The following is a 20,422-nucleotide window of genomic DNA, read 5'->3' on the forward strand; positions in this document are numbered from 1 at the left end:
TCAGTGGTTTTCACTATTGGCCATATCACATTAATTAAAGTCAATTTATATATAGATTCATTTGTACACATATAGAAATTTAATAATAATCAAAAGTGTATGAGGATATTATTGATGAATGGGGAGAATTTAAATTAATTTGATGTAAATATTCAGTTACTTTAAAAACTATTTAACATATAGGTGGTTAGTATTTAAGACTTTTTTTAAAAAAAAAAAACCTTTGCAAACAGAGAGGAATATTGTATATAAGTGAGTATGCTGCAGTCAGAGAAGAGCAGAAAGTCAATTTTAAAGGATGGTGAAGATAGGAATGATGTACCATTTATTCTCTGACTTTTTCTACTTTTTCATAAATGCATATTATTTGTTTCTTGCAATTTAAGTATTGTGATATTGAAATGTATCTATATATGCTATATTAGAAAAAAACCAAAAACCAGTGCAATTAAACAGTTGGGCATTCCAAAAAGTCCTGGTACATTAGCTTCTTGCCTTTCTTTTTTATCGCAATAAAATGGGACAGGACAGAACAGTGTGTCTTGAGCAGATACCTTCATTACACAGAAGTGCATAATTAATAGTGGAATGGAACAAACCTTTAGCTTGCTGTGCCTTGCATTCAATTCTTCACTGCTGGATGGTTTAGTGGCAAGAATTTTGGACAAACGGGCATTTTCCCCTTGCAACCATTGTTCAAAATTTTTAATGAGTTGTAGGCCATTAGACTCTTCATCTTGGGCTGTGTCCTTCTGGGTTAAGGAGAATAAAAAGGGGACAAAATTAAATAAATGAGGAAGAAAATAAGAACATGTACTTTCCCCACTCCACTTAGCATTCAATTTATTCTGTGCCAGAATTTACGTAAGTCAAATGATTTCTCATATCCTGCATGTGCCATATTTTATTTCCAGATATTTTGTTCCTGGATGCAAAGGAGAAAGTTTTCAGAGATTTAAAGAACCACACTTAGGTATTATTTTTGCCATTTTATTTTATTTTATTTTATTTGTTACCTGCCTCTCCTAATAGCTTGAGTACAAGATCATTAAAACACATAGAAAAAACACAATACTATTAAAATATATACAATGAATACATAGGGCAAAGATTCCAATACTAATAAAATATAGAGTTAAAATCCATTCTTTCAAATTAACTGGGTAGGCCTGTCAGAGCTAAGTTTTTTTTATTGTGTCTTAAATCATGACAGCTCATTATACACAAGATGACATTTCCCAAATACAATACCATACAAAATGTTAATATTACTTTTAGGGCTTCACAGATTAATTGGTTAGATTAATCAATTAAAAAGACTGAGCGAGTAACATGCTAATTTATTAGGTAGCAGAATTTTCTTTAAAAATTCCCTGGGTAGCTCTGATAGAATATTAGGAAACTAAACATTCAGTATGATAAAATGTTCAATGATGGCATTCCACGTAGCTTTACAATTGTAGCCACCACACTGTTGTCTCCAAAGTGTCTATTCCACTTTCCCTCCCTTTTTATCTTCACAACCATAAAAAAAAGATCAGCTGGTAATCTTTGAGTCTGAGAAAGAATTTCGACACTATATACTAATAGAAATATTAAAGATAAGGAGCCTTTTAGGAAAAGGGGTTGGCAACATTAATTTAACCTCAGCAAGCAAATAATTTTTTTAAGAACTGTGATGCCAGGATAGATGAATCTGCCAAATTTGTTTCTGTCACATTCACATTTTGTTACTTCCAAATTCTCTCCAAGTTAAATATGAAGAATTTTGCAATGTTTGGGCAAATTCTTACCAAAAATGAACTGAAACATTTTTCACTTATCTCTTGTTGTTAGAGGAACATAAGTTATGGGCTCTAGCAAGTGATACATGGATGCCAACAGAGTATCGAAATCAGAATCCAGCTATGCCTTTCTGATTTTTCATGTAATAATAATAGCAATAATAATAATATTAATAATAATAATATATTTGTACCTTGCCACCATCTCCCATAAGGACTCAGGGCGACTTACAAAATAGCACAGAAAGATGCCATACATAAAATATATAAAATAAAATACTGGTACATCAACATGAAAACAATAATAACATTACATAAGCTAGGTATAGAAATTGGATAAAACAACCTGCATTAAAGTAAAGTCAGTTAAAAGATTCATAAATCAATTATTTTGTTTCAGAATACATGGAAATTGTACTGAGTTCTATTTGGTTGAATTTTTCATTTATCGTGAAATAAATGAATCCCTAGCCCCAGTCCTTTTTAGGAGAGATGCTAGGAAGTGCTTGAAGAATCTTGAATGAACAGAACAGTTTAAAAGATTTCAGAGCTGAAAGCAGGCTTCACTTCCAAAACATTTGCTGTTTAGTCAAATTTCAGCATTACAATCCACACTTGCTGTGAATATAGCCCTGCATTTCCTATTAAAATTTTTGATAGTCGAATGAAGAGTTGTAAACCACAGAAAACACACTCGGAATTAAAAAGGGGCCCCGGCACAAGCAGTGTGGCCTTTGTGAAGAAAGAAGGGGGAAAGGATCTGCTACAAAATCAGGATTTAATTTAAGCCAGGGCTCACCAAGGTTGAAACCCAGCATCTCAATGTCAAGGGTCAGCCCTAGAACTTGCATAGTAATGGTAATAAAATGGAATGTGTCTATTATTGTCTACAGAAAATATCCTCATTCCTATTGAACAGATGTTGCTTTTCCCAGCATGACTGGGAAAGGAGGGCAAAACTAAGTGGTTTCAAAATAGGTGTCAACTTCAGCACTTGTATTTGTAGAACTACTTTGCTGTATGCAAATAAATTAGGGGTAAAATTTGCAAAAATTAGTTTTGTCAACTACAGTGCCCAGAATCTTCTAATCAGCATGGTCACAACATGGGGGTGGGATTCTGGGATAGTGCAAAAAGAGTTAACAACTCCAAATGGAGGAGATCACTTCTGATGAGGAAAAATAGAACAGAGTTCATATAAGAAGACTTTAGTCAGTGATACAGGAGCCAGAGGAAGCTGGTCATCCTGACCTGAAAGTAGACCCTGGATGATACCACGTACACTTTGAAGAGCAGCAGTCAGGGATACTGGAGAATTCTGAATGACAGTGTCTAAAGTAATGAAAATAAACCATCAGAACCTATCTTGATGTGCTTTAAAAAGAAAATGCTGAAAAAACTAGCCTGTGTTGATATCCAACTACATAAAAAATAGCATACCTAAAGTTGTCTCTCTGCTGCAAGACAACTGGTCCACTGTCTCTACTTGGCACTGTGTTGCATTTCCTGACCTTTGGCTTGCTACCTAGGCTGTTCTCTTTTGGATTTTCTTTTTGGCTTTGCATCTTTCTTTGGTTACTTTTCATGGTCAGACCCTGGACTGCACTGACCACACTCCTTTTGGCCCTTCTGTGCAGTCATCCCTCCCCCATAGGCAGATTTAACTTTTGCAGATTTGATCAATATGTTCCTTCTAAGAGGCTCTAAGTCATCCAGGACAACTCTACAGTCAACTGTTTAAGGTTGACCATAGAGTTTTTCTGGAGTAGCTAGGGATGCCTAGAGAAAATACATTACATGTAGCCAGCTCTCCACATTTGCGGGTTTAAAATGACCTCTTTAGGAATCTCTAACATCTGCAGTGCAGATCTTTGGTCAACTTACAGCCAAAGTCCCTGGAGGATCTAAAGATTCCTGCAGAAGTGTGCCCTCTGGGGAAAATAGTGTTTTTGTTTTTATTTTCCACTTTCACTAGGGCCCTGTGCCCCTAACCCTAGTGTATATGTAAGGCTGACTGTATGTTATGACTTAAAGAGGAGTGGGCAAAATCTGGCCTGTGGACCACCTGCAACCTAAGGAACATATTATGGCCTCCAGAGCCCCCTAAAAATGAGTTCTGGGACATTTCCTGTTGTAAAAAAATACTTCTCCTGGCACCAACAACTTCCAGGGGAGTCTAAACGCATTTTTAAAATATCCTATATGCTCCAGAGAGTTTGGTTGGTTTGATATAAAAATGATTTTTTTCTTCTACATGAAGGGTCCAGCCTAACAAGGTATTTGGTGGGCAGGGAAATAATGCAGCACCCTAGTCAACAACAGTGACAAACCCAGTCATAGTCATAGAGGAAGGGTGGGCAAATCGTTGTGATCCAGCCAAGTGGAAAGGTGCACTTCAAAATCTGGAGGGCATCAAGTTGTTTCCTTACCCCATTGAATAAATATTGCTTTCTCCTTTTTGACAGATGATACATTCTAAAACAGTGGTTCTCAACCTGTGGGTCTCCTGGTGTTTTGGTCTACAACTCCCGGAAATCCCAGTTGTTAGGATTTCTGGGATTTGAACGACAAAACATCTTGGGACCCACAGGTTGAGAACCACTGTTCTAGAAGGAATGAAAAATTTTCTGTTTCCATATATCTTTCAGAGATGCCAGAGTGATGTGGTAGTTTGAGCATTGGACTATAACTCTGCAGACCAGGGTTTCATTCCCCACTTGTCTATGAAAAACACTGGGCAAATCACAGCCTTTCCACCTCAGACTTCTTTTGAATATATCTTGCCAAGAAAACACTGTAATAGTGTCACCTTGGGTTGGAAGCAACTTGAAGGCATACCACCATTACCACCACCACATCTTTTAGATCTCAATTTCTTCACCAGCAGTAAGTTAGAAGTGTAAGTTACTGCAAAAGCATGACTCAAATGCTTTTCTCACCCAGTATTGGCTGGGAACATCTGTAGAGTGAATAAAAAAGCCTTGCGCTGGTTTGTTGTTGGAGAATGTTATCTTCTTGCGCACGTCTATTGCTGTCCTGTTTGGATGGATTTTCTGCGTGAACCTAAGATGACCAAAATTAGAGAAGAATATAAATGTTAGGTTGGTTAAATTAGTGTGTACAACATTTTTAAATAGTGTACACTATCTTTTGTTCCTTGATAAGAATAGGTATTAACAAAACAAAACAAAAACCTACAGTAAGGATAGAACCAAAACAAATGCCCTGAAGACTAGGATGCAGAACAATGGCTTCAAACTACAGGAAAGGAGATTCCACCTGGACATTAGGAAGAACTTCCTAATTGTGAGAGCTGTTCAGCAGTGCAACTCTCTGCCCCGGAGTGTGGTGGAAGCTCCTTTTTTGGAGGCTTTTAAGCAGAGGCTGGATGGCCATCTGTCGGGGTGCTTTGAATGCCATTTTCTTGCTTCTTGGGGGGAGGGGTGGACTGGGTGAATTATGAGGTTTCTTCCAACTCTGTGAATCTATGAAATGGAAAAAAATAATTTCCAATGAAAGGAACCCACTTCAGACTGGTGGAAACACATCCTGATAACCAAAATGGTAACTACATATTGAAAGTCTTGGCATTCTGAATTCAATATTCCAGAAGCTGGTATTCTTTCTCCTTATGATCCTCTTCAACTCCTATTATTACAGATGGTACACACCTAACAGGTATGGTACAAACTAATTTAGGATCCTGGTGCCACTTTGGAGTTTCAAACATAGTGTGAAAATAGGAGAGGCAAATTCTATTGCTCTTTCAGGATTACTAACTGAGCTGTGTCATACTCAACGAGCCCTTTTTGCATTTTGCAAGCCACTGAAGTACCATATTTTAAGTCATACTCTGTAATTCCAGTTGAGCAGTATCATGGGACAGACATGGCTGTAAGAGATACTGTGACAATTCCTGCCAGTGAATTTTCCCTGGGGATGGTTTTGCCATTTAAGGGTCTTTTTAATGGATTGTTACTTTCAGTGGGATTGTTCTAACAGAGAGTTTGTAGCAGTGATTAGGAAACGGCTGCAACTCACAGCTGGTTTTTCCACTGATGAGGAAACCTGACAAGCTCAGAAAGTAAGGATATCTCTCACACTTTACCCTTTCACTTGTGAAAAAACTAGCTAGTTCAGAAGAGGGAATGTCTGGGCAGGAGACACATTTCCAGGAAAGTTACAAACAAGAGAAAGAAGGCAAACTGTCTAATTCTCAGAACACTTCAGGGATGAGATATTATTCAACTTCTTTTGCCCCAGTGGCAGCTTCAGCAAATAAATAAATAAATAAACCAGAAAGTACCATATGGAGGTGAAGAGGGGAAAAGCGAGGAAGGGTTGATTCTGGTCTGTGAGGATGAAAACCAATCTTCGATCAGGAAAAAATGAAGGATGGAGACAATTTGCCACATTAAAAATACAAAATGTCTAATTGTATAGTTCAATTGGAGGAATAATTTTTAAAAGGAACCTGCAATTGCTGCTCTTTATATTCAAGACGTATCATAAAGTGAAAGTACACAGTAAGACTGCCAGGCCATATACTGGAAAAAACTACCATGTACCTTTCAAGGTTCTGGGGAAATAAGAAGCAAAAGAACATGGGAAGTTCCTTTTTAGAGAATAATTTGTTTCTCTCACTCATTATACTAATTATGTTTTGTCTTTATATCAAAAATTAAAAATGTATATGTAAATATTGGTATGACTATTAATACATTCTAGTTATTTAAAAACTGAATTTATTTCTTTGCATGAGGGTGAGCAAAGGGATTGATTGATCTTGATGGTTCTCAATGTATCCAAATTTGCCTCAGTGGTCCATTCAAGATTGGGAACTTCTGCTTTAGATTGATAAGAAGTTGGTATAAAACCCAGAAAAAACTGTTTAAAATGCCCAGAAAGAGCAACTTTTAATATCAAATAGAAAAAAGACCTTATTACACCAATAAAGCCATGTTGTTGCCATTTATGAGTGTTTTTTTAAAGTGACTCTGTTATAGTCTTGTTACAAAAAGTATTCATACCTGTTATTTGTAACTCACTTTATTGCTTGATACTATAATATCTGCTACATGGTTTGTTATCTGCAACTTATCATATTTAAATCTGCTAATTTCTCAGTTTAGGCTAGATGGGGCTTGCAATAGTGAGAACAAGCACTACTAAAAATAACAACATACAAAAGTGTAAAAATGTAATTAAACTGTCAAAGAATTAAAATCTATTGAAAATTTAAATCATTAAGAATAAAACAAAACAGAGAAAATCCAGACCCATTCTTCTTGAGAAACCCATCTTGCAAGGCATCCCTAAAAGTTTTCACATTAGGAGAGGCCTAATGGCAGCCTGGTGAGTTTTTCTTTATTTTAAAGATTTTTTGGGGAGGGGGGTTGGGTGGACTGATGCCATCCTAAATTTTTTGGGATGGTATGAGGACACCCACCCAGGAAAGCCTGTGTTTTGGGGGGAGATGTGGGGACTGGAATGCAGGAAAGAACAGGTTACTTTAACCCGTTTTTGTCCACATTAAATACCTGTCTGGAAGCGCCCAATGTAATATCTTTAGGAAGTAAGTTCCAGAGACCAAGGCGGCCAAAAATAAGCCCTTCTCCTATTTTCCCATGAGATGCTACTTGTGATGGTGGTAGGACCTCTCCAGAAAACTTAATACATGGTCTGGTCAGTATGGAATAACAACTTATTACAGTAAACATATCTTTGCGTGATAGATTCCTGCCCAGGCTTTGGTTACCTCACACCGGTTACAGGCAGTCCCCAAGTTATGAACAAGATAGATAGAGATTTGGATAGCATAGGGAAGGGTTAGCACCCCACTGGTGTTTATTTTTTTTTGTCTGTGTTCCTGTTCAGAAAACTTCACACTTTCCGTCCTTGTGAGAATTTGATTTTGAAAAAATTAACTTGTGGAAACAAGGATTGGCAAGAAAGTTTCAGTAGAGACACCATTTTCCCATGATAACTCTTCCAGAAGTGAATTTTCCTTCTGAGGGGTAGATTTCCCTCACTTCCTGTTGTCTCACCCCCATTCTTAACTATGAGTCGGATGTTTGTAACTTGGGTTCTGCCTGTATATGATGGCATGATATTAAATGACCTGACTTTTGGTCCCATAGAGTTACTGTGAAGGACCTACAAATTTCTAGACAAGTATTCTGTTTCAGAATTAGCTACATCCTCCAGCATGACTCAATAGACCCTTCAGGGTATGCATGCCATAGAATAGCCTGGAGGGCATAGCAAATTCCTAAAGAGACCATGTCCTCTTGGAACTATGAATATGTATCCTGTGGTTGTGGGACACTTACAGTATGTTACTAGTAATTATACTGCTTGTTATTTGTAAACTCATTATTTCCAAATAGTATAAGTTGCTGGCTCCAGTGCCAGTGCAATGATGAATGTGCTCCAGGTTTAAAATCTAAACTTTAAATAAATCACCTAAGGCTACATCTGCACTGCCATATAATGCAGTTTGAAACTGCATTATATCATCAGTATAGACTCAGATAATATAGTTCAATGCAGTTAACCTGCATTATATGAGTCTATACTATTATATGGCAGTATAGATGGGACCTCTGGAAGTGAATGCAAATCAGTGGTTTGGATTCACATCTTGGATAGCTCCTTGAAGGCTCAGGCTAAAATTTGGAATAAAATCACTGACCAATTGATATAGGTATCCCCAGTTGTTACTGCTTCCAAACCCTTGGTGATAGCAAAGCAGAAAGTTATTGTGGACAAGTGTCTCCTCTTCTCCTTCATCTGCCTTCTGATGCAGGTTAAAAATGGAGGCTTTTAAGCAGAGGCTGGATGGCCATCTGTCAGGGGTGCTTTGAATGCGATTTCCTGCTTCTTGGCAGGGGGTTGGACTGGATGGCCCATGAGGTCTCTTCCAACTCTACTATTCTATGATTCTATGATTCTATGAAATGGGATATGAGGCTATGTAACCTCTCTTACCTTGTCATCATGTTTTCAAGAGACTCAAAGGTTTTCAACAGCTTTTTCACTTCTTTCTCAACATTTTCAGCCCCTTCTGAAGAAGAGTTTGCTGCAACTAATTCTCCTTTGGCCTCAATAAACTGCAGTTGGTTCTCTTTATCTGGAAACTCCATTTGAAGTCTCTTTAAAGGAGAGGATGAACATAAATGAGGCAGTTATGATTTCTGCAAATTGTGCACAGATTCATGATTTTTTCCATTCTGAATCACTATCTAAAGTGGGTGATCTACAAAGACCAAGAGTGGATCTACACTGTAGCATTAATGCAGTTTGGCACTACCTTAACTTCCATGGCTCAATGCAATGGGAACCTGGGATTTATAGTTTGGTAAGGTACAAGCACTCTTCAGCAGAGAAGACTAATTACTTTGTAAAAATACAAGGCCCATGCTGTCACCACTGAATCTACAATAAGAGCTGAGTGACTTGAAAGCATCTGACTTTACAAAGACCAAAGTCAATTGGAAATGCCTTTCAGGGCTATTTTCTTTGTATATGTATATGTGTTCAGTCTATTTAGCTGTGATTCAAAGAGAGTTGGCCAGGTTTACAACCACTGAAATATGTTAACCTTACAATAGTTGTCACATAATCATTTTGGAGCTTAATTATATCTGTTATCTCTCTCTTTTGTCAACTTATAGCAAGCTAATGACTTTCGAGAATCTATTCATTGTCAGTGACATTCCAAGGAAGAAATCTCCCTTACCTCCAAATCATTAGTTTTCCACCCATCATTGGCACCCCAACAAGAGTCCAGCTTTTGTTTGGTTACTGTGAGCCACTGCCAGAGATCTGTCGATTTGTTATTGAAAGTCCAGTGGTCTTGAACATGCTGCTTACTCTGTGCTGTGATGGTCTGAAAATAGAATCAGGGAAAGATGTACATCATTGACAGCAGTAAACACAACAAAGAAAACTTCCCGAGGGCTAAAAGCTTCTTTTGGGAGATGTCCAGAAAAAGAGATCCCACAACCTTTCTAGGGCAATTGGTTCCATTCAATTTAAAGCAACCCTCCTGTAACTTCAAACCATTAGACCTAGGGTGCATCTACACTGCAGAATTAATGCCGTTTGACACTTTAATTGCCATGGCTCAATGCTGTAGAATCATGGAAACTATTGTTTCGTAAGGCAGTAACACTCTTTGGCAGAGAAGGCAACAGACCTTGTAATAATAGAACTCCCATGATTGCTAGTATTGAGCCATGGCATTTAAAGTGGTGTCAAAGTAGATGCACTCTTAGTTCTACTCTCTGAGGCAGCATAGAACAGTGTTTTTCAACCTGGAGGTTGGGACCCCTTGGGGGGGGGGGCGCAAGGGTCAGAGGGGTCACCAAAGATCATCAAAAACACATATTTCTGATGGTCTTAGGAATCCCTTTGGCAGAAAAGGCTGAAGATCTCTCAGTCTGTCCTTCTTTTCCTTTTTGGTGAATACTCCCACCAAAAGCCCTCCTGCTACTTGACGCATGGCAGTGTGGTGTGTATGTACAGGTGAGGGAGAACGTGTGAGGCTGGAGGGAGGCTCATGCCAGAGAGTCCCTTCAAAGCAGAGGGGAAAGCACCCACGTGATGTGGGACTGAGAGTGGTCCAGCAGCATCAGGAGGAGGAGGAGCAGCAGCAGAAACAACTTAGATAATTTGTCATGCGATTTATTAGAAAAAAGTCAGTCTTTCCATTCATTTTTATTAATGATCCCATTTGAAAATGCATAAGGATGTGGTTGAACTACACCTCACAAATTCATGGGTCAATCCTCCCCAAATCCCACCAGCATTCACAGTTGACCATGTTGGCTCTGTATGCCAAGTTTGGTTCAGATCCATCATTGGTGCGGGTCACAGAGTTCTCTTCATGCAGGGAGAACTACAATTGCCAATAATATTTGGTCATCCCCCTCCCCCCAAACGCTACCAGTATTCAAAGTTTGGTATGTTGGGTATGTGTGGCAAGTGTACTAGTTCCATCACCAGTTTTGTACAGAGTGCTCTCAGAGTGTTGGTGAACTACAACTCCCAGAATTCAAAAACTCCCAAATGTCAAAGTCTATTTTCCCCAAACTCCACCAGTGTTCAAATGTTGGCATATTGAGTATTTGTGCCAAGTTTGGTCCAGATCTATCATTGTTTGAGGCCATAGTGCTTTCTGGGTGTAAGTGAACTACAACTCCAAAATTCAAGGTCAATGCACACCAAACCTTTCTAAGTATTTTCTGTTGGTCATGGGAGTTCTGAGTGCTAAGTCTGGTTCAATTCCATCGTTGGTGGAGTTCAGAATGTTCTTTGATTGTAGGTTAACTATAAATCCCAGCAACTACAACTATATGACAAAATCAACCCTCCTCCAACCCAACCAGTATTCAAATTTGGACATATCAGGTATTTGGTCCAGTGAATGAAAATACATCCTGCATATCATATATTTACATTACGATTCATAACAGTAGCAAAAATTACAGTTATGAAGTAGCAACAAAAACAGTTTCATGGTTGGGGTCACGACAACATGAACTGTACTAAGGGGTTGCAGCATTAGGAAGGTTGGGAACCACTGGCCTAGAACAAGCCTGCACCCCCCTTTGTCTGGCATCCCTTGAGCTATTTACAGAGTTCACATGTCCCTTCTTAATCTTCTCTTTAAAAAACCTCTTCTTGAAGAAACTGTATTAGAAAAATAACCCAAACTAATGTCTGAATGATCATTTAACAGTAACCTGGAATCTTCTTAAAGAGTTTAGTAACACAAAACATCTCAAAAGCTTGTGTACCAAAGTCTGTCCGCATGGTGGTGCTCTATGAATGAAACTACTCAATGCCAGTATGAAGTTCTCTTTTCTGGTGAAACTGGATGTAGCCCAGAAAAGACAAAAAGAAAACATTGTTGTAATGAATAATAATTCCTTCTGTTTTATTCCTGTAAACAGATCAATTACTGTCCAAGTACTAACCAGAGCTGACTCTGCTCAGCTTCCAAAATCAGATGAAATCTGGTGCCCTTAGAACATTTAGGCCCTAAATAAATACTTAAACAAATAAATAGGAAAACACTCATGCCTTTTGAACATCTTAAACAAAGTCTGAATTACCTCCAGAGATCTCTTCAGAAGTTGATGTTCAGAAGAAAGCAGCTTCATTTTATGCTTCTGTGTTGGGTCTAGCTGAACAAGTTTCTCCAGTTCATCCATTTGAACACCACACTCTGCCACATCTCCATTGATGATCTGAAGAAGGAAGTCCATTTATTTTCCTTATATATTTATTTTACATTACATATATACTATCATATTAATAAAAAAATAAAAATACTGCAATACCCTAAAATAAGTTATTTATTTACAGCATTTATATTCCGCCCTTCTCACCCTGAAGGGGACTCAGGGCGGATCACATTGCACACATAAAGGCAAACATTCAATGCCATGACATAGAACAAAGACAGAGACAAGACGCAGGCACCGGGCTGGCCTCGAACTCATGACCTCTTGGTCAGAGTGATTTGTTGATTTGTTGCAGCTGGCTTGCTTTCCAGCCTGCGCCACAGTCCGGTCCAAGTTATGTTCTCCCTTTCTATTAAAGAATGGTACCCAAACCAGCCAAATAAAATCAAGATAACATATACAATTTAAGCAAATAGAACCTAATTAATACATAGGATGCAATTAAAACTAATATGTCTAAGAACAAATGCCAGTCAAATGCCCCACAAGTTCCCTTTCCACATTTATCTAGTGGAAAGTTCTAAGTAGTTCATGAAACTACAAATCCCAAGAGCCAAAAGGGTGGAGACAAGGAAGTTAGAGTGGTATCAAAGTGGTATAGTTATAGAAGGTTGATACACTCCAGGTAAGACTATTTGTCTATGTAGTCTAGCACTGCCTACTCCCACTAACACTAGTTCTGTCACGAAAATATGATGTGCAGATTTGATAGATGTGGATTTAATACGTGTGATTATGAATGAATTGAATGGAAGGAAGGAATGAACGAGAGCTAATAATTTTGAAGACACAATTAAAAAATATTAAGGCTTGCAATGACTAACTGCCTGCTTGCTGAACTGTAATTAAAAGTTGCTAATAAGAACTGAAATGGTTGACCTGCCTGCTAACTAACTGTGATAAGAACTGTGACTGTGATAAGAGAAATGTTTTCAACTGTTAAGAAGGAAGTCAACAAAAAGCTGCTTGCCAACACTAATTAAGAAGAATCGACATTTGGTCCAGGAAACTGATATGGAGCCAGGATGGAAGATGTATATAGATTTATAGGCTTGATCGATCCATGAAAAATTTGATTCTAAACTCGTTTCAAAACTAGAGGGGGCAGTTTTTCGTTTTTGTTGCTAATAACGAATTTGGCCCCCAAAATTTTTCAAAATTAACGAAAATTCGTTATTTTCTAAATTAATTCGTTAATGGCGGACACACATGCGTGGTGGCCCAAAAACAGCCCGAGGGGGGGGACTTAGGGGGCTCTCCCGCCCTCGTTTTTTGAGTGATCTTCTTCAAACTTGGTACAGTGGTAGAACACATTTAACACTGATAGCTCACCAAAATTTGGAACGTTTCCCTTATCCTCTGATTTTTGGAAAATTTTCATAGCTTTTATAATAAACCATTTTTTAATAATTGCAGAAATCTGTTCCTGGTTTGAAAGTCTTATTTCCTGTTAAATTGGGTTGTCTTTACTGTGAAAGTCATTGTTCTACTTCAGAAACTTTGTTTTTGTGGCTGAAACTTTGTTAAATTGGTGTGTGTGTGATATATATTGTGTATATATATATATATATAGTCCCTGCTTGTGTGTGTGTGTGTGTGTGTGTGTAGGTAAAGGTAAAGGTATCCCTTGACGTTAAGTTCAGTCATGTCTGACTCTGGGGGTTGGTGCTCATCTCCATTTCTAAGCCCAAGAGCCAGTGTTGTCCATAGACACCTCCAAGGTCATGTGGCCGGCATGACTACATGGAGTGCCATTACCTTCCCAGAAACACCCAGAAAATGGGAATTCCAGACAGGAAACAATCAGGGCCAGCTAATACCTCCCAACAAAGGATTCCCCCAGGTAGGAAGCAGCCAGGCTTTGAAGCTGCAAGGCTATTCAATGCTAATCAAGGTGACCAATTGCAACATTCACACTTGCCTCCCACAGACAAGAGTTCTTTCTCCCACCTTGGACCTTCCACAGATATATAAACCCCACTTGCCTAGCTTCGCACAGACGTCAAAACCTCTATGTCTGCCACAGATGTGGGTGAAACGTCAGGAGAGAATGCTTCTGGCACATGGCCATAGAGCCCGGAATACATACCACAACAGTGTGATCCCGGCCATGAAAGCTTTCGACACAACACAACCACAGTATCCATTCAAGTTCATGTAGCGTGGTATGGACTGGAGACCTGTATTGGGGGGAGGGAGGGTGCGAATCTGGGCCCCTGGGAGCAGCCGAGGACGGGCCTGGCCCACACCCCCTCGCATCCCGGGCCTCTTCCTCCTCACCGCCGGGCCCCTCTCGGTCTCTCCAGGCCTGAGCTGAGGCGAGGCGGCGGCGGCGGCCATTTCCCCCCTCCGTCTTCCTCCTCCTCCTCGGCCTCCTTCCCCCTCGCCCCCTCCCATTGGCTGAGCCTCCCATTGGCTGAGGGGCAAAAGGAAAGGAGTTTGGGTGATTTGCCAAAGCTTTTTTTTCTTAACGAAAAAAACGAAGAAATAAGAAAAAACGGCCTCTCGCGATTCGAAACCGCGATATCCAGACGTGTGGACAACCAAGGTTCTATATTGCTTCAAAACAAACGAAAATAACGAATTAATAACGGGTAACGGGAAAATCGAATTATTTGAGCAAGCCTATTCATTTATCACTTTGGGACAACATCAGCAGAATATTGCTATATAAGTGACAAGAAAGTGTGACAGACAGAGACACTGCTCGCCTGCCATGCTCTGCTCCATTGGGAAGGAGAGAGATAGTGTACCTTTGGAGAGTGTCAGATCTGCTATGGGAAAGCAGGATTCTGTCACTTGCCTCCTTTTCTCAAGGGAAGAGGAAAGAATGCATTTTGGTGTCATTTTGTATTTGCAGGGTGTCAATTCTTCTGTAGGGAAAGCAGGATTCTGATCCTTGGATTTTTTCTTAGGCAAAGAGAAGTTTTGGTGTTTTGGCATTATAGAAGTTTTGGAACTATGTGTTGGCAGACTGCAGGGGAAGCAGGGCCTGGCCTGAGCAGGTGCTTCTCCAAGGAGGGAGAAAAGGGTATGGTAATATTTGGATGGATGCATGAGGATGAATGCATAAACGTGTGTGAACGCTGAGTAAAAATGTAACCCCCTTTGTTTGTTAGTCAGTGTAACTGTAGGTTTGTCAAGCCAGTGTAGTTACATAGAATCTGTATGTTTATAAGTCTAAATGTTCTGTAAAAGTTCTGCTGTACCCTCTCACACTGAAATTGCAATAAAAAGAACCTATGCTTTCAAAGTTATTGAAAAGTTATTCAAAACAGTTCTCCCACAGAAGTCTTTACAGTTCTCTACTAGCTGATCCTTAGATTAAAATGTGTATTCTTTAATACTGGGGTAGAGAATACTAAATCCAATCTCACTCCTCTAAGTCCCACACAGAGTTCACAAATTATTTTTTTATTAGAGCACTGAGAATCTCTTGGCAATAGTCATACAGTCTGGAAAATTCTGGGAATCATAGAAAATCAACTAAGATTTCCAAACCAATTTCAATCATTACACTGCTGTGAGTCTCTCAGCCATGTCACTCTCAAAAACACCAAACACGGCAATGAATGCCATCACTGACACATGAATAACAGTAACCTTTGTTATATTATTATTATTATTATTATTATTATTATTATTATTATTATTATTATTATTATTATTAATCTTGTGTAGACTAGGGTGTAAATCCTTACTTATTCCAGTCTTGTATGCCAGAACAAATAATGTCAAACATTTTCACTCTGCTTGATGAGGTAAGAGCTTTGTGCATTTTAAAATATTTTCCACATTATGACCCTAAAAAATGTGTTGCCATAAAACCTTGGATTGTTTGCACAATTTTTAAAGTTTTGAATTATTAAAGAAAAACCTCTGTGTTCATTTTCAAAGCAGACATCCTATATCTTTGAGGGGAAGAAAATTTGCAAGTCTTTTTACTGAAGACAGAGATGAAATGGAATTCTGCTGCCTGTGAATGGCAGACACTTACCTGTAGCCTTTGTAGTCGAGCTTCTTTGGCTGTCAGATCAGTCAATGGTTCCTTCTCTGCATCTAATTTGGTTCTGAGAGCAGACAACATCTTTTGCAACTGCTCAAAGACTGTGCCAAAGTCTTTATGCTGAGACACTAAAGCCTAGCAAAAAGAAAAAGCGAGACATTGCATGCAAAAGAGAGGTACTACAAAGAGACAATCCATTCCATGCCAATCCCGTATATAGAATTGTGTTTCTCTGATAAACTCACAACCCAACACACTACATTCTTTCAAAAATTTAGATCTATCTTTTCTGACAGGCCAATCCAATCAATATTAAACTATGAATTTTAAATTTAAATTTTATTAATATTGGCATTGCCATCTTTGATCTATGTATTTCAATGCTTTGGGGTTTTATCTCTTTGTTTTAACTATGTTGCACCCAACCTCAAGGGGTGAGAAGAGGCAGATAACAAATATAAATTATTAATAATAGTAATAATAATAATAACAATAAGTTGGTATCCAAGGAGAAAAAGAGAGAAAGGGCATGTCTACATGGCTAAACAATGTGGACTCACTACTCAGTTGTAGGGGTGAATCCATATGGTACATGAGTTGGATTTGTAGCAGCCCTGCTGCATCCAGCCATGACAGTGCAATACTGGATTTGTATTAAAGCTTTCTGAAATCTTCAGAGTGAAGGTGTGGACAGCTGGACAGGGCTGAATCTGGCCTGATGTGACATCCACACCATTAATGGACCCACTGTTGCCTGACCACCAGCAAGTAACTCTCTCCAAGATGTTTGCTGGTGATGTTGCATTTCTGGTGATGTCATGTCAGGCCCCAAGCCATGTGACCGGAAATGTGATGTCACTAGCCAGCCTTCTCAGAGAGAACTGCTTACTGGTGGTGAAGCAACAATGTGCCCATTGGCAAGGCAGCAGTAATGGCTCCAATATGCCCTTGATCCAGCTTGCCACGTGAATAGCCAAAGGGCTCCAGTGGATGCATCACAACAGTTCTGGAGCCCTTTATAACAGATTTTTCTTGTAAGCATAAACTTACCAGCCCAAAACTCTCAACATTTAGAATAATCTGTCGTCGTAATGGTTAGTTTTAAGAAACTACACACCTGCAATCTGCTTTTCATCTGAAGGAGGTCTTTGTGCAGGTGTTCTGCTTCCTTCATGGCATCAGTTGCCTCCACCAAGAGTGACTTTGCTCTTTCCTCCTCAAAAATATTACTCAGGAAATCTTTTTTCAACTGCAACATCAGGAATTGCTCCTTAAAGTGGGAGCATTCAGCCAGAAATCCCTACAACGGCAAACACACATTTTTATTTAAGTAAAAAAATTTTTTTATTACAACTTACTCAACTATTCCTGCCCATCCTCCATGACCCACAAACCAAGAGTAGCCACTGTTAGCAGTTAATCATATTTGAAAAACCACAATAGAATGTATTTGCAACAAAATATAGAACCAGCATAGAAGAAGAAGAAAAACCCTATACACAGATGACAGGAAGGCTCCTTTTTAAAGAAGAATTAAGGTTGAGTACTTACACTGACCAATGCATGAATCACAGATTTTGGGGTTAACTTTTTAGCTAAAGATTTTAGATGGGTATATACAGTGATACTAAATTGAATCTGGTTGAGGTATACTCCTGCATATATATAACTTTTAGGCTTCCAAGCCTAAATATCTAATCACATTATCATAGAATACATTATCACCTCAATCTGATGCAAGAATGGAAGTGTCAAGGAAGGATCTGAAACATCTGCAGTGTTGTCCAGTAGTCTCTGTACTGATTGTTTCCACAGCTGGAACTCCCTCAGAGGATTTTGGAAGCGTTGCCTCAACTCCGTTTCAGTTTCAGAACTCATTTTGTATGTCTTTCCCTTCAGGCTGTAAAAATAATAACAGGAAAAATCACAACTATATCTGAATTCTAGGAAGTGGGGTAAGTCTTGCTTCTCCACTGCACTCGAAGGACAAATGGCCTTCCTCTTTCTAGCAGTGTCTTAACACAAATACTGGTTCTGAATCACATATATTCTCATTTCCATGCTTCCATCTCTGTCAGTCAAAGGATCAACTAAACCTTTTTAAAAGACTCACATTCCTTTCCATGCACCTGCTGTGGAGATTTACCAAAAGCTGCACTTATGACTAAAGATGCATATACACTGCAGATTTAATGCAGATTGATACTAATTTAAATGTCATGCCACAATACTATAGACCCCTGGAAGCTATAGGTTCATGAGACACCAGCACTCTTTGGCAACAAAAGCTAAAGATCTTGAAAACTTTAATTCCCATGATTCCATAACATGAAGCCATGGCAGTTAAAATGGTGTCCAACTGTATAAATTCTACAGTGTAGATGCACCCTGAGTTTCCCAACAATCTCAAATGCTATAAGCACCAGCTATAAGATCAACAGACATGGCACAATCAAGCAAAAGTTTATGATAGTTAAGTTGCATGGAATGGGAAGGCATTCCCTTGTCATATGAACTTTTACTTGCACCAACAAAAATTCCCCATCCCAAGTTTAAACATAATACCCTTTATGAACTCTAGAATAGGCATGGAAATGTTGAAATCATGTTTCTAGAAATTTCAACCCTAAATCTGCTTATATGTAGTTATAATAAAGGATTTTCAGGTTTCCTTTCCTTTTAACAGTTATATAGAGGAGAGATCATGTCTAGTATGTGTGTCTGTGTGTGAAACTAAGTCAGCTTACTGGCTGTTTGGAATTGTGGGAGCTGAAGTCCAAAACACTTGGAGGTCCAAGGTTTGCCCATGCCTGGGTTAGAAGAAGCTGTCAAAATTAATGAACTTTTGAAGAAAGAGTTTCTTGGCGTTTTGTTTTTATTAACCAGAGTATACTTATTCATTCATTCTATCAATTTCTATTGCTGCTTGCCATATTCCATATGCTGAAACTATCCCTATTTAACAGGGACAGTAAATCCAGTTAATACTCTGTCAATCCATTTTTTCAGCTGCTTTTAAAATGTCCCAGTTTCAGTTTTCCTGCCTATTCTCATCCTACTTCAATTGGTGCAAATTCCATTCAAAACACATTCTAGCTTGAACTCACAGGACAGAAGGGCAGGGGGGACAATCTTGCATTCCCCAGTAAGCTGAAAAGCAAAAGGAAACGGCTGCAGCCTCTCCTAAATTGTGTGTTCTTCCTCATGAATAACTTATGCCATCTTAACCACGCTCTGATGTTGCCCAGACACGTATGTCCTGATTTTCATCTGTAAAATGCTGGAAAGTATGGTATCTAGTGATTTATAGACAGAAAAGATGCTAGAGAAAGTATCTTCTCACTCAACAAAAAATTCTCATTTCGGCAGTTATAAAATCAGGACAGTTTATGATTAAAGTATTTTGGGTGGAATGAAGGCCCCAAGATTCCTATTTTTGCTATTTCTTCTGTTGCCATGAAGTGCCACATGCTTATCACCCTTTCCTATAAACAAACAAGGCTTCTGGGGGAAACAATCTGGCAACAATTTGTCATATTCACTCCAGCACATGTTCAATATTTCCATTAGTTGCTACTATACATTGGAAAGGATCCCAGACTTGCTTCTGAAAATCTGAACAGCTGGTTCTGCTATAAATGATCTATTTAAGCAACACAAACCTCTTTCAGCTTGCCACCGCGTTCTGTGCTTGACACAAGAAAACCAACTTTTCGGATGCAGTCAACATGTGACAAGCCTTTCCCTAAGTCTGTTCTTTCTTTGTTCTCTTCACTTCCTGATTCCAGTTAGCCTGGAAGTGGAATTCTTTTGCCAAATCTCACCAGGGAAAGGGAGGGGAGAAGGATTGGTAGGCTGCAATTCCTGTCTATCTTGGCTGCATATAAGCAGGAAACAGGAGGGAGGGAGGACAGACCCAACCGGAAAACTGTGAAGTGAATGAAACCAGCCAAAACAACTAAAAAACAAACCATGCACAGACAAGTAGTAATTCTTGTTTATATACTTAACACGTTGCTCCATGGGTGAAAATAAAACCTAGCAACAAGTAATACAATGTTTTAAGTAAAGCAAACATAAAAGGTCAGCACTGTCCAAGAAAAGCCATGCAACTGGCACGAGATGGCATGGCACAAATGTAATAGAGCAAACTGCAGCCAAATGAGTGCTGGGAAATCTTCCAGGAATCTCTGTCTGGCTTCCTGAGATTTCCCAAAGTGCCATGGCAGTTCCCCAGGACATCATCAGTGGGAGCTTTCCCATCTTTTTGTACAGGATGCTTCATTTCTAGAAAAGCTGAAATTCCCATCTCTCAAATCTTAGTGACAGACATTAACAACTTTAAGATAAAATACATTCACATTTGTTGGTCCTACTCA

The 20,422-nt window shown here is 38.9% G+C and overlaps 1 protein-coding gene across 6 annotated transcripts in view; it reads right to left on the minus strand.

The window, feature by feature from the left end:
* syne3 (spectrin repeat containing nuclear envelope family member 3) overlaps positions 1-20,422 on the minus strand; it is a 103,560-nt gene that overhangs the window by 28,426 nt on the left and 54,712 nt on the right. For 5 of the 6 annotated variants that reach the window (XM_062968440.1, XM_062968443.1, XM_062968442.1 and 2 more), the window contains 8 exons: positions 17,769-17,943; positions 17,161-17,343; positions 16,035-16,178; positions 11,906-12,040; positions 9,526-9,675; positions 8,775-8,938; positions 4,724-4,847; positions 600-752 (listed from right to left, as the gene is read on the minus strand). In XM_062968440.1, the coding sequence (XP_062824510.1) occupies positions 600-752; positions 4,724-4,847; positions 8,775-8,938; positions 9,526-9,675; positions 11,906-12,040; positions 16,035-16,178; positions 17,161-17,343; positions 17,769-17,943 (1,228 nt within the window). The remainder of the gene's footprint in view (positions 1-599; positions 753-4,723; positions 4,848-8,774; positions 8,939-9,525; positions 9,676-11,905; positions 12,041-16,034; positions 16,179-17,160; positions 17,344-17,768; positions 17,944-20,422) is intronic. The other variant, XM_062968445.1, reaches the window with a different exon arrangement.

This window comes from Anolis carolinensis, chromosome 1 (genome assembly GCF_035594765.1).
Source record: "Anolis carolinensis isolate JA03-04 chromosome 1, rAnoCar3.1.pri, whole genome shotgun sequence".
NCBI lineage: Eukaryota > Metazoa > Chordata > Lepidosauria > Squamata > Dactyloidae > Anolis > Anolis carolinensis.